Source organism: Chiloscyllium plagiosum, unplaced genomic scaffold (genome assembly GCF_037043375.1).
Source record: "Chiloscyllium plagiosum isolate Xiang-an unplaced genomic scaffold, Cpla_swu_hap1 HiC_scaffold_17, whole genome shotgun sequence".
NCBI lineage: Eukaryota > Metazoa > Chordata > Chondrichthyes > Orectolobiformes > Hemiscylliidae > Chiloscyllium > Chiloscyllium plagiosum.
In genome coordinates, this window is record NW_028270155.1 from 36,587,676 (window position 1) to 36,602,249 (window position 14,574).

A 14,574-nucleotide genomic window follows, 5' to 3' on the forward strand; every position below is an offset into this window, starting at 1 on the left:
TTTAAAGATTTGTGGTTTTGATTTTTTTTTGAATGATCATATTTCACATTCAACTTTCCCACTGTTTGTCCTTTTGATCTTTCCCTGGCCAAGGCTACTGGACCTCTTGTTTGCTTGCTTTTAATAAATCTGCTTCCACCTTTTCATTAAACCTGACTTGTGACCAGATTTTTGTTCTTGACTGCATAGGAGATAAAAATGGTTAAAAGATGATCATCCGATGGTGCTTATGTGGCAGTTTTTAGTGGTGTTCTAGAGCCAGATCAATAATTTCTCTAGACTGCGCAGTCACCTGCTTCCTTTGTCAGTGAGCAGTAGTCAAGATGTCCAGCATATAAACAGACTCTTCGGTCCAACCCGTTCATGCTGACCAGATATCCTAACTTGATCTAGTCCCGTTTGTCAGCACTTAGTCCATATCCCTCTACGCCCTTCCTATTCATATACCTATCCAGATGCCTTTTAAATGCTGCAATTGTATGAGCCTCCACCACTTCCTCTGGCAGCTCATTCCATACACCTGTCACCCTCTACATGAAAACGTTGCCCCTTAGGTCCCTTTTTATATCTTTCCCCTCTCATTCTAAACCTATGCCCTCTAGTTCTGGACTCCCCCAGCCCAGGGAAAAGACCTTGTCTATTTATCCTATCCATGCACCTCATAATTTTGTAAACCCCAATAGGTCACCTCTCAGCCTCCAACGCTCCAGGGAAAACAGCCCCAGCCTATTCAGCCTCTCCCTATAGCTCAAATCCTCAATCCTAGCAACATTCTTGTAAAACTTTCCTGAACCCTTTCAAGTTTTACTGCATTCTTCCGATAGGAAAGAAACCAGAATTGCATACAATAGTCCAAAAGTGACCGAACCAATGCCCTGTACAGCCACAACATGACTTCCCAACTCCTATATTCCATGCTCTGACCAATAAAGGAAAGCATACCAAATGCCTAATGTGCTTTCCTACGTTAGTTGTCAGTAAAGCAGAAAACTCAGTTGCACGGTATTGTTGTAGAGAAACTAAGTAAAATTTCAAAGCACCATTAAAATATTTAGCATAGACAATGCTAACATCAATCGATTGCTCTATCTTGAGTGAAATAATGACACTAAAGAAAAACCCTTCAAGTTTTGGAAGGCACTTTCCAATAACTAAATCATTATCTAAAATTCTGTTTTATGTAATTCTATACATACATTTCAACAAAGTTATGGACTTGTTCAAATTTATGTTTAAAATGGTTACAACATTTCTTTTGCATTATTGACTTTGATCTCAATGGAAATTGTCTGAGTTTACGTATATCGTTTTTCAGGCAGCATTGTGTGCAGTTCACGTAATCAGAAAAGTGCCTGAGCTGATGGAAATGTTCCTACCAGCGACTAAAAACCTGCTGAATGAGAAAAATCATGGTAATGTTCCCATTATAACTCTGACCTCGTTGCCTTTCTGTAATACAAGTTGATTTAATAGTATTTTCTCGTATTAATAAATAGAACAATTTGATGTCATTTAGTAACTTTGTATTATTTTCTAATGAGTTGAATTTGTAGTTTAGCATTATCCAGTTTGGTGAGTACCATGTCAACCAGCTTGCAAATGACCTGTAATTCAGGGTATTAACCTTCGTTACAAAGCTATAGAACTGTTTGTATCTATAAACCAACAGCCACTATCCTTATCTTCTGGAACCAGTTAGATAATGTTTTTCTTTTTAATAAAATTAGATCTTTAAAGAGGTGAATGATTGTCTTTCGGAATAGGCAGGTAGTGAGGAAAGTCTCTTTTGTGTAGAACAGCAGCAGCTAGGCCTGTGGCAACACAACTGGCTCTACTATAGAGCAGGGTCAAGCAAAGTCCAAGCAAGTGATAATGATAGGAGACTTGCTTATTAGGGGCACAGGCAGGCATCGCTGTGGCAGTGTTCAAAACTCTGGAATGTTATGTTGCTACCCTTATGCCAGGGTCAAGGATGTCTGAGCGATTGCATGAAATTCTTAAGGGAGTGGGTGATCAGCCAGAGGTGGTTGTGCACATGGGTACCAATGACATAGGTAGAGAGAGGGATGAGATCTTGCAGAGAGTACAGGGTGTTAGGAAAGAGGCTGAAAAGCAGGGTCTCGAGGGTAGTAATTTCTGGATTGCTCCTAGTGCTATGTACGAGTGAGGCAAGGAACAGAGAAAGCTCAGATGAATGCATGGCTAAGGAGCTGCTGCAGGTGGCAGTGTTTCAGGTTCTTGAAACATTGAGACCTCTTCAGGGGTAGTGGTGACCTGTAAGGAGGGACTGGTTACATCTAAACTGGAGGAAAACCCATATCCTAACAGGAAGATTTGCTAGTGCTAATCATGTATGTTTAAACTAGGGAGGCAGAGGGTTGGGCACCAGAGCAGTGGGTCGCTAGTGGAGGCATTGAAAGGAAGGTGGATGTGAGGATTAGTAAGTCTGAAAGGAAGGACCAGCAGAGACAGGTAAACCAACATAATGGGACTGATGTGTTGAAATAAACACACTTAAGCACAAGGGATATTATGAATAAGGCAGATGAGCTTCAAGCCTTGATCAGTACATGGGGCTATGATGTGGCCATTAGAGACTTGTTTGAGAGAAGGACAGGACTGGCTGCTCAATGTTCTAGGGTTTCATCATTTTAGATGAGATAGAGAGGGACATAAGAGGCGGAGGAGTTGTATTACTAATTAGGGAGAATGTCACACCTGAGAGGACATACTGGAGGGCTCATCCACTGAGGCAATATAGGAGAACTCAAAAAATGAAGGGTGATGGAATTATACTTTAGGTTCCCCCACCAGTCACTAAAGAACAATCCTGAGACATTGAAGAACAAATATGTAAGCAGATTATGGAAAGATGCACTAATACAGTTGTCATAATGGGTGACATTTCAGTGGCAGAGCATTTGTGGAACAGTGATCACAAGTCCTTAAGTTTTAAGATAGTTATGAATAAGGTTAAGTCAAGACCTTTGTAAGAAGATATTAAATTGAAGGATAACATATTATGTCAGTATTAAGCAGGAGTTTAGGGAGAGTTAATTGGAACAGCTGTTATCAGACAAGTCCACATTCAACATGAGTTGTTTAAAGACCTGATGATCAGAGTTCACCATTGGCATGTTCTAGTAAGGAGGAAGAACAAGGATGGGTAAGGGACCCTTTGAAAACAAGGAAGTTGTGAATGTAGTCAAAAGGAGTAAAAGCATCTGTAAGTTAGTAAGGAAGGGCCATGAAATAACTTTGGCAAATACAGTTAAAGAGAATCTCAAGGCATTCTACACATGCGTTTAAAAACAAGAGAGAAGTAGGGAGAAGGTAGCACCACTCAAGGATAAATGTGGGCACTTGGGCTTGGAGACAGACAGTGTGGGCGCGATTCTAAATTTGTACTTTGTATTGGTATTCACCCATGAGAACAACATGGAGGATAGTGAGATTAATGTGGAAGATGCTAAAATGCTAGGGTGTTTTGAGATAAGAAAGAAGTGATGATAGGGTGTCTTGAAGAGCATTAAGGTAGGTAAGGTCCCCAGAGTCCAATGGTATCTATACCAGGATATTGAGACAAGCAAGAGACAAGATTGTTTGGATCTTGACTATGATTTTTGCATCCTCACTAGCCAATGAGAGGTCCTGGAGGACCGACCAATAAGTAACATTTTCCTTTTCTTCAAGAAGGGAAATAGGAATAATCCAGGAAACTACAGACTGGTGAGTCATAGAGATGCCCAGCACGGAAACAGACCCTTCAGTCCAACTCATCCATGCTGACCAGATATCCAAAATGAATCTAGTCCCATTTGCCAGCACTTGGCCCATATCCCTTTAACCCCTTCCTATTCATCTATCCATCCAGAGGCCTTTTAAATGTTGTAATTGTTCTATCCTCCACCACTTTCTCTTGCAGCTCATTCCAAACACTCGCCACCTTTTGCGTGAAAAAGTTGCCCACTTACGTCCCTTTTAAAGCTTCCCTGCTCATCCAAAACCAATGACCTGTAGTTCTTGACTCCTTCATTTTTCATCAGTGGATGGGAAGCAGTTAGAGAATTCCTAGGATTTACGTGCATTTAGAAAAGCATGGTCTAATTAGGGACAGTGAGCACAGCTTTGTGCAGGGCAGGTCACATCTTACTAATTGTTAATTGAATTTTTTGAGGAGGTGATAAAGGAGATCGATGAGAATAGAGCAGTGCATGTTGTCTACATGGATTTTAGTAAGGCTTTCAACAAGGTCCCTCATGGTAGGCTCATCCAGAGATTAAAGGTGTGTAGGGTCCGTGGTGACTTGGCTGCTTGGATTCTGGATTGACTTGCCCGTAGAGGGCAGAGGATAGTGGTGGAAGGATGTTTCTTATGTCTGGAGGTCAGTGTCTAGTGGTGTTCTGCAGGGGTCTGTACTGGCACCACTACTGTTTGTGATGCATTTAAATGATTTGGATGAAAACTTAGATGGATGGATTAGTAAGTTTGCAGATGTCACAAAAATTGGTAGAGTTGTGAATAATACAACAGGTTGTCAAAGGATACAGCAGTATGTAGGTCAGTTGCAAGTGGAAATAGTTTAGTTTGGGACCATGGTTGGTGTGGCCTATAGACATTGACTCTATACGGGCGGAGCAATGGCAGATGGTGTTTAATCTGCACAAGTGAGGTGTTACATTTTGTGAGATCAAATGTTAAGGAGAAGTATACAGTTAATGGTAGGACCCTGAACAGCACTGATGTACAGAACGACCTTGGCAATCAAGTCCATACCTCGCGGAAAGCAGCCACATGAGTAGATGGATGTTAAAGGTGGTGTATGGCATGCTTGCTTTTATTCGTTGAAGCATTGAATGCAAGAGTTAGGATGTCATGTTGCAGCTTTATATGACTTTGTTTAGGTCACACTTGGAGTATTGCATTCACTTCTGATTTGCCACATTACAAGAAGGACATGGATTTAAAGAGGGTGCAGAAGAGGTTTATCAGCATGCTGCCTAGATTAGAGGACATGAGCTATGAAGAGGGGCTAGAAAAACTGGGATTCTTTTTTCTGGAACGGAAGAGGCTGAGGGGGGACTTGATCGATGTTTGTAAAATTGAGATGCATGCATAGGGTTGACAGTCAGTCTTTTTCCCTGAGTTGAAATGTGTAATTATCAGGGGCGTGCATTGAAGGTGAGAGGTGGACAGTTGAAAAGAGATGAGCAGCAAGTTGCTTGTTTGTTTTAGAGTGTCGGTATCCGGAACATGCTGTCAGGGATGGTGGTGGTGGCGGCAGTTACGATAGGGCCGTTAAAGGGGCTTTTAGATAGCACATGAATATGCAAGGAACAGGGAACTGGACAAGGGTGGGCAGAAAGGATAAGTTTCATTTGGCATTTTATGCAGCACAACATCGTGGGCTGAAAGGCCTGTTTGGTACTGTCCTGTTCTGGGTCCTATTATCTAAATTGTTATTCTCCTGAGTGGTTTTAGTAGCAGGGATGGATGTTATGTTCTTTAGTATGTTGGAATTGGTTAGTGATTCTTGGTTTCATTTACTTCTTGGAAGGAACTGCTTGCCTTCACTTGTTGCTCAGATATTGTAAAATTCTCGACTGTAATTATTTTCTTGAAATGTGTTATGTCCACCATCATTATTCCTAATCAATCCTTTTGCTACTAAAGTTTGTTTTTTTTCTAAATGGTTGGACTTTTAGCAAGATTCTCTTGATTTGAAATATCAATACTTTTAATTGACAATAGTTCACATCCTGTTGTCTACATTTAGTCCAAGCATTTTTTTGTGGTTAATTTGAATTTTCCAAATATGCAGTTAATTACATAAATGTAGTAAGTCCTACTGTTGGTTTCTCATGATGCCTTAGAAAGAGTTTACTAAACTTTTCAATAGAAAATGTTTTGTTGAAAGCAATTAACACTGTTTGATTACAAAAGAGATTTTAATGGTTGTGTTTTACTATCTTACTATTGCTCTTTTGAAATTCTGTTTGATCCCACTGGATCTGAATTTCACTGTCCAATATTAAATGATTTTGGATTCTCATGGAAAATGACTCCCTTATCAGTGGTAATTCATCTAGAAAATATTGACTGGAATGGAGGGAGGCATGGTGTTGGAGGTTTCTCTTTGAATTCAAGAATAAGACAGATTTGTCTTTTTTTTTAAATGTGGATCTTAACTTTATGTAACTATAAGGCCTGAATGTGTTTCCTGGTTTAGGTATCTTTAATGAAAAGTTGTTCTTTTTCGGATTGCTGTCTTCATTCGCACAGACTTGAAGGTACTGGTGTTGGACTGGGTTGGAGTCGCATGACACCAGGTTATGGGTTCATTGGAGAAAACTAGTTTTCAGGGCACTGCTCCTTCATCAGGTGCTGGTGAGAGAGAAAGACCTTAGAAACAGAATTTATAAGGATATGATCAAAGGCTCATACAACTCATGGACGAATTGAACACACCTCAGATGGCTCTTAAAACTTTAATCAGTTGGAATGGAGGTGCAGGTTTTGATATGCACATCCAGAATTTCTTTCAAATCACTACCACACGATAACTTATGTTATCAATAAAAAGGGGGGTGGTATCTCCAGTCAGACAATGTACTTCAGGCATGAGGTTTTATTTGGAGTCTCTGTGTCTTGACCTGGAGACAGACTGGTTTATTTCCAGTGTAGAAGTTATAAAATGCCACATTGACTCAGTGTCTATAAATTGTGTGCCTTTTGAACAAAATATAAATGCAAATGCAAATACAAATTCACCCCACAGATTTAGATGTGGAGGATTGGTGATAGCGTTTGAAGTGTATAGTGTGGTGTAGTCACCTGTAGTGCGACATGAACCTGAGATCCGAGTTGAATCCATCCTCATGGGTACTGAACTTGGCTATCACCCTCTGCTCAGCAACTCTGTATTGCTGTGTATCCTGAAGTCCACCTTGGATGTTTACCTAAACATCAGAGGCAGAATATTCTTGACTGCTGAAGTGTTTACCCACTGGGAGGGAACATTCCTGTCTGGTGATATCAAAAGGTTTCACCCCACCAGACCTTTCATGGACTACTCTTTGAAATCAGTCTCATTCTTGGGCACACCTCTCTGTCAAGGACAGATACCTCAATACCTCACTCTACTGCAAGCCTACAGATCACCTTACAATACTGCACACCCTAAACATATTAAAAAGGCCATCCCTTATGGGCAAACCCTACACATACATACACAGGATCTGTTCAGATGAGGAGGAAGGGTGACAGACACCTGAAAGTGTTGAGGTATGCCCTCATAAGAGCAGGATACAATGCTCAATTCATTGAACACCAGTTCCGACATGTCACTAGTGATTTCATTGATTCCTTGCTATGAGTTCAAAGGGAGAAAATGTCAATTCTGCCTGGTGCACAGCATTGGTCAGAGGTCCGGTGCACCAAAGAAGTTTTGTTCAAACTTGTGCATGAAAATATTGGCGCATTGGGGTGCAAATGTGGTCCCCATGGCTGTTCAGTATGTCTGGATGAAGAACTGGTTGCCAAAGGTGAAGATATTGTGGTTGAGTTGTAGGATGGTGCCTGGAAATTGACAGTTGTCGGTATTGAATACTGAGGCTGTTGCAGCAATGTTGTTGTAATTGTACTGACACATTCATTGTGAGAAGGAATGTCCCTGATTCAACTGGTCTTTGGGTGTTGAGTTTCTGTGTCTCAACAGAAGCTGGGGGTTCCCTGTACAGTGGGTTTCAAGATGCCCTTGACACAGTCAGAGAGATTCTCACATGGTTCCATTGCCTGATATGAAGGGATGTCTAGGTGTGTTGGCTTTGTGGATCTTCTGGAGGCGCACAATTTGTAGACCGGTCAGTCAACGTAGTATTTTAATAAACTTCTACATTGGAAATAAAACCAGTATGACTCCAGTTTAAGAGACAGACTCCAAACAAGACCTCATACCTCAAATACATTGTCTGACTGGAGATGTCACTCCTTTCTGTTGATAACATCTTAAGTTATCTTGGGGCAGTGACTTGAAAGAAGTTTTGGGATTTGCATATTAATCATTTAAAGTCTGCACCTCCATTCTAACTGATTAAAGATTTAAGAGCCATCTTAGGTGTGTTCAATTCGTTCACATGAGTTGTATGACCCTTTGATCTTTTCCTTAAATTGTGTCTAAGGTCTTCCTCTTTCAGCAGCACCTGATGAAGGAGAAGCACTCCGAAAACTAGTGTTTTCCGGTGAACCCGTTGGATTAAACCTAGTGTCGTGTGATTTTTGACATGCATTAACACAAGGTAAGGCTTGAGAAACTTGGGAGATTTGGTGCATCTGTGAAAAGTAAGTTTTAACATTTCATGTGCAGAATAACACTTCAGAACTGAAACTTGTTGGAAATTTTAATACATTTGGTGGAGATAGTGAAGGGATGATGTGGAGGCCCATTGGAAAAGATAGAGGCTATTGATGGTGAAAGAGAAAATGATGTAAAATGGGTGTAGATTAATCTGTAGAAGGGAGAGAATAGGTTCTCTGTACTGACGACAAACAAGATAAGGTTGGGGGTGGGAGGAGAGAGTAGTATCTGGTTTCAACTTTTCTTTCTTCATGTAGTCAGGCTTTGAAGTTATGGAATTCAGTATTGAGTCCGAGAGACTGTATTTAAGAAGAAATAAAGTTGTTTCTTGAGCGAGCTTTGTGCTTTGGAATGAAGTCATAGGCCAAGGCCAGAAATGTTAGTGTGAAAACAGTGATTTATTGAAATGGCAAGCTCCTGGAAGTTCAGGGTCATTCCAAGGGACTAAGGAATTGCCTGCCTTTTTTAATAAACCATCTTCAAATCCCTACAGTGTGGATATAGGCCATTTGGCCCAACTAGTCCACACCAACCCTCTGAAAAACATTCCACCCACACCCAGCCTCCATATCCTATCCCTGTAATTGTTGCATTTCTCATGGCTAATGCACCTAGCCTACACATTCCGAACTACTATGGGCAATTTAATGTGGCCAGTCCACCTAACCTTTGGACTGTGGAAGGAAATCCACGCAGACACTGGGAGAATGTGCCAACTCCACACAGTTGCCTGAGTGGAATCAAAACCGGGTCTCTGGCACTGATGTAGGACTGCTAGCCACTGAGCCAACGTGCCGCTTCTGTCGTAACCTCATGTTAGTTTTTCTATCCTGGGCCCACTTTATGTTCCAGTGAAGCACAACCAAGTTTGAATGACAAAGACACTGCCTTGCACCTGTGCTGTTCATAGCCTTCCAGGCTCCATTGAATTCCATAACTTCAGACCTTGACCATATGATCTGTTCTCCTCCATTTTTCTTGGATCCCTCCCTAAACCTTTCTTGTTTGTCATGTTTATTTTGCACTCAGTAGAGCAGACCCATTCTGTCCTTTTCACACTATTTCCATCCTTTTTATATTCCTTTTTCTCTTTTGCTACCATTAACAACTTTTGCACTAAAACTCCACACTCCGTTCCCTTCATCCCTCTTCAGACTCCGTCAAATGTTTTTAAAGTTACCAACCCCTTTTCAGTTCTGAGGATGAATCATACAAGGCAAGAATTTTGAACTCTGCATCTATCACGAGAATATTCCAGACCTGCTGAATTCTACAGAATTCTGTTTTACGTTTCCAGTATCAGCAGTATTTTGCTTTTCAGTTCCAACTTCAGTCACCACCTCAAACACTAAAAATAACATTAATTTAATGTAAGAAAGAAACAAATTGTTCAACATAAGTAAAATATCTTTAGGCTGTGATGATATTTAATCTAATGTACAAATAACTGCTTATGCATAGATTTTGAAATATGAATTTCCAAGTGTGATGTTTTCCATCTTCCCTATCCCTCAATCCTAGGTGTCCTTCACACATCTGTTGTTCTACTCACAGAAATGTGTGAACGAAGTCCTGACATGTTAGCACACTTCAGGAAAGTGAGTGGCTATATTTTCTTGTTTGTCATCTTTAATTGTGCATAATATGGTTTACATTTGTGCTTAAGGATTAGACTGAACATTTTGTCACAACTTTCATTATTGTGCAAGTATGCAATCTTACACATGCACTCGAACATTACACTCTTTTTGAACTATGTTTGTAACTAGGTTAATGGAAAGCAAATGTATTGCACTCTTGAATTGCATGGGCAAAAAAATCCAAGTGGTAATTCTGGTTGAAATGAAGGAGCTTATTGCTATATTACATAATTGATTAAATTTAAATTTCATCCAAAATTGCAGGCAAACATCACTTTTGTTATCTAACAATGTAAACCCATGGTTTGATTCTGTCATTTGATTTGAAATGATATGGGTTCTGCATTTTAATTCGTTAGAAAAAGTAGGTTTAAGGTGGCCACGACTGTTCTTAAATCATGCTGTTTCGTCTCATTAAAGAAATTGAGTATATAGGTGTTATCTCTGTTTCTCCATGGTGCAGTGGAGCACATGAAAAACTACTTTACTTTGCTTATGGAGGAAAAGTGTAGAGTTTTGTTAGAATGCAGAATTTTTCATTTCCTTTTTTGGATATGTCTGATCTTTTTTAATGGCACCTTAAGAATGGTAAGAAACCTCTTTAAGGAATAATATTTATAAAACAGATCTCCCTAATTAGCTTCATTGTTGGTTAATACTGCTAGAGATCACCTATAGAAAGGAAACAAGGGATGCAAAGAAAGATGGAAAAAGGTATATAAAACCTTATGGATCTCAAAGCTAACAACAAAATATTTTGCTAACTACGTGGAGTTATTGATGTTGAATGGGGAAATTTGAAATCATGATTAAAAAAATTCCAGACGAGTTAAATGAGCACGGTATACCTGTACCAGTAGCGCAAAGGAACCTTAAAAGAATTTGAGGGGTCTCTGATAACATTGGATTTTTCAGTTGTGATTAAGCAGATCTCCAAAACCTGATGTTTCCATTTTTGGGGTTTTGAAATCTGAAACATTTACAGAACAACCTCAATTGTTTGAACGAGATGGGCAGGGAATATATTCGGATGACTGACCGACTGACCATTTGGATGACCGATCCACCCACAGATTTCCAGCCTCATTTGAGGGAGAAGGCACATGACGACTAATATGGCAGTTTAACATCAGTGGTTGAAAAAGGTCTTATTCAGGCAATAGCATTTTTCTAAATGCTGGAAGAAGAACAAATTGGATCTGGGGGTCAGTTTAGCTCAGTTTGCAGGATGGTTAGATTACGAAGCAGTGTGATGCTAACAGCATGGGTTCAATTCTCATTACCAGCTGAGGTTAGATGAAAGACTGTCCTTCTCAACCTCTCCTTACCTAAGGTATGGTGGCCCCCGTATTACAACCAGTCATCTATCTGGTCTGGTAAGAGTATAGTGACTTACTCAAGTGTGGATTTGTGAATGGTAGGTCATGTATTGCTTATCTAGCTGAATTTTCTTTGAGGAAGCTTGTGTATGTATAGCAGTTGGCCACATGGACTTTCAGAAGGTCCTGCATGCAATTAATTTTTGAGGTAAAGATGCATAGATGAATAGCAATTTGTGACTTGTTGATACAATGATGAGAACTAGGGCTAGACTTCTGATGTACCTAACTTTGGATGCTGCACCTCTAGAGGATTGTTTTTGGGGGCAGCACAGGTTTGCGATATCAAATGTAGCCTATAGGTTTAAATGTTCTGAAGGAAAATTGTAAAAACTTGCTTCTTTAAATCACTCCTTAATCTTTTAAATTAATCAGTTATCAAGTAGATATAGAGCAACTGTAATCTAGCAACATTAAGCTTAGCTTTGGAAACTTATGTACATTTTGAAGTATAGTTGTGATTGAACTGAGGGAAACAACAACCATAGTGCACAGGTAAGTGTTCTAAAATCAGTGTCACGATGACCAGGTTTCCTTTTTTTTTGGTGACAGAGGACTGACTATCAGTGAGGTTGCATTTTTAATGCCTTTTCTTTACATATTGCCGTGGGATCTTTTATGCTAAATAGAGAAGGCAGATCGGGTCTCAGTCTTCACATAGTGGAAAAATTGGTTACCAACTTAGTTAGTTTGATGGAATCTGAACTTGCAGCCTTCAGACTCTGGCAATAATTCAACTAAGAATCCAAAAGAATAGCTTATGATGAAATCGGCAGCATTTTTCTCCTCCCAAATCTAGTGGAAATTAGGGATATCCTTCCTCCTAATTGCAATTTTTAATTTTGAGATCAGTAGCTTTTATTCAATATTGAAAGTGCAACGGAAATGCCATTTGTTGTAATTGCATTTACCAGCCTTGTACTCCCTTTAATTCAACAAATTTGGATGACTGAACAAAATGAATTATAGCATCTGAAAGATGATCTTCAATTTTTAGCAGTTATGATCTGTGCTCCAAATTACAACCTAAATTCAGATTAACCAAAATATTTCACAACTGTTGCTGAGAGTTTGATGCATGTTTCTGATTGACATCTGCCTTCAGAATCTCAAGATTTTTGATGGAAAATTTCTGATCAACTCAATATGCAGTCATTTAAAGTGACAGTTATCAAGAGAATTATTTATGTCAAATGAAAATAAATGCATATTTCAGATATATTCAAATTTCCGTCACTAAAGACCTTTGTGGATAAAGGACGGACAGAATTTATGGAAGATTTGAGTAGTTATTTGGTAGAACAGAACTTGAGTATTACAGAAAAAATTACACTTTGTTCTTTTTCAAATGTTTCTCAGTTTTCTAACAAGTACTTAATTTTCTTATTCATATCCTCTTGTTGCAAATGCTGCATGGTTTTAGAATGAAAAGGTAAGATAACCTCCTAATTTAAAGAAAATTGCAACTGCATGTTGGATTGATTTTTACAAATTACCTGTCAATAAAGGGAAGAACATTCCAAATCTGAGATGCATGATTTTTTTTAATGTACTCTTTAAGAATATTAGACATTGCATTCCAAATGGCAACAGTGGTGAGGGGAGCGGAGAGACATCCTTAGTGTCATACAACTGACTATTAGAAACTAACAGAATATACTTGTCAATTGTACATCAGAATTTTTTTTAAAAGAGAACACTGGTTTTTATGTTCATTTGTTATATTCCTTGTTTACAAAAGACATTGCTTAATGTGAAATGTTTCAGTATCAGAAGCTTGTTAGCTTTTGGACTCTTAAGATGTATCTTCTTTTGCAGCTTGTTCCTCAGCTTGTTCGAATCCTGAAAAACCTTATTATGTCTGGTTACTCACCAGAACATGATGTCTCTGGCATTAGTGATCCCTTTCTTCAGGTTAGATTTTTTTTGTACCTAACAATGTTAACCTAATGGGATAGTTCATACAGAAGGGAAGTGCCAGTTCAGAATATTTTGGCATTGTCGTGGTATTTAGCCAGATTTTTACAATGTTGTTCACAAAATGAATTTTCAATGGCAGATCTGATCTAAGCTATTGAAATGTTGCTTTTCAATACACCAGGCACACAAGCTAAAAATTGCTGAAGTGTAACTTTGTCTACTGGATGATTTTGCATTTAGCTAAATAAATGAGTAAATAACAAATCGGTCTAATTTGACCTTGCAGGGAGTGCGACTTGACAAGTTAGTAGGTGATTATCCATTCCACTTGGAAGAGGAAGTGGGAAAGATAGTGTGCTGTTTGTTTGAAATTGTAGACTCTTTAAAAACACATTCAGGAAAGAGTACATCAGCAATTTCAATAATTTTGGAGAAGGTGTTCTATACTAATGCAGAGTACAGTGGTTGGTGAAAGATGTAGTAAAATTCAGGAACAATAAGAGGGAATCCCATTGTTAGGAACAGGCAGGTGCCTTTGAGCCTGAAATGGTGGGTTTTGTAGATTCCAGAGTAGGGTTTGTTGTAGCCAAGGTTGGAGGGGTGAACTGATTCCTTTCCTAGTTCCCTCTTCCACTGATTGTTCTTTTTGAATTCCAACTTTTTTTTTAACAATGATAACTATTTAGATGTCAGACTTTTTATTTTAATATCAAAAACAAGTCAGCTATAATTCTTTAACAAATAACCAGTTTATTACAAATGAATCTGCATTAAGCAAAGAAACAAAGATGATTGACAAAAGGTTTACATATCTTACATGAGTTTGTGTATGTGAGGGTAAATATGCATAAATTATATTCCTTCATCAAGAGTTAACATTAGACCAACATAACAGTCAAACTGGGGTCAAACATTCGACTGAGCACGTTCAAATAACATGCAGTCTAAGATACATCTTGTGGATTTTTGTGCACTCACCCATATGGTTAGTGTGACTGAGTCATCATCACTCATGAGATCTTTACAAAGGATTTCAGTTTTTCTCTCTAAGATATAGTTTCAAAACCCCCACCCCCGCTCCAAAAGGCAGCTCTGTCATGGATTGTCTCAACAACAGTAGTTCACAGTAGTCTGTTCTTTCCTGAGATTGCATTCTTTGGGGGGATTCTGGCAACTACACTCTAGTGCTTCCACATGGGTATGATTCTGGCTGGATTCCTCTGAATTCTAATTATGCTCATTGCGCTAATAATGCTCATAGGTTTTCTTTACTTTGCCA

At 39.1% G+C, this 14,574-nt stretch overlaps 1 protein-coding gene across 2 annotated transcripts in view; it reads left to right on the forward strand.

Moving 5' to 3' along the window:
• ap1g1 (adaptor related protein complex 1 subunit gamma 1) overlaps positions 1-14,574 on the forward strand; it is a 113,319-nt gene that overhangs the window by 26,288 nt on the left and 72,457 nt on the right. For both annotated transcript variants that reach the window (XM_043706825.2, XM_087995841.1), the window contains exons 5-7: positions 1,316-1,412; positions 9,878-9,954; positions 13,194-13,289. In XM_043706825.2, coding sequence (XP_043562760.1) covers positions 1,316-1,412; positions 9,878-9,954; positions 13,194-13,289 — 270 coding nt within the window. The remainder of the gene's footprint in view (positions 1-1,315; positions 1,413-9,877; positions 9,955-13,193; positions 13,290-14,574) is intronic.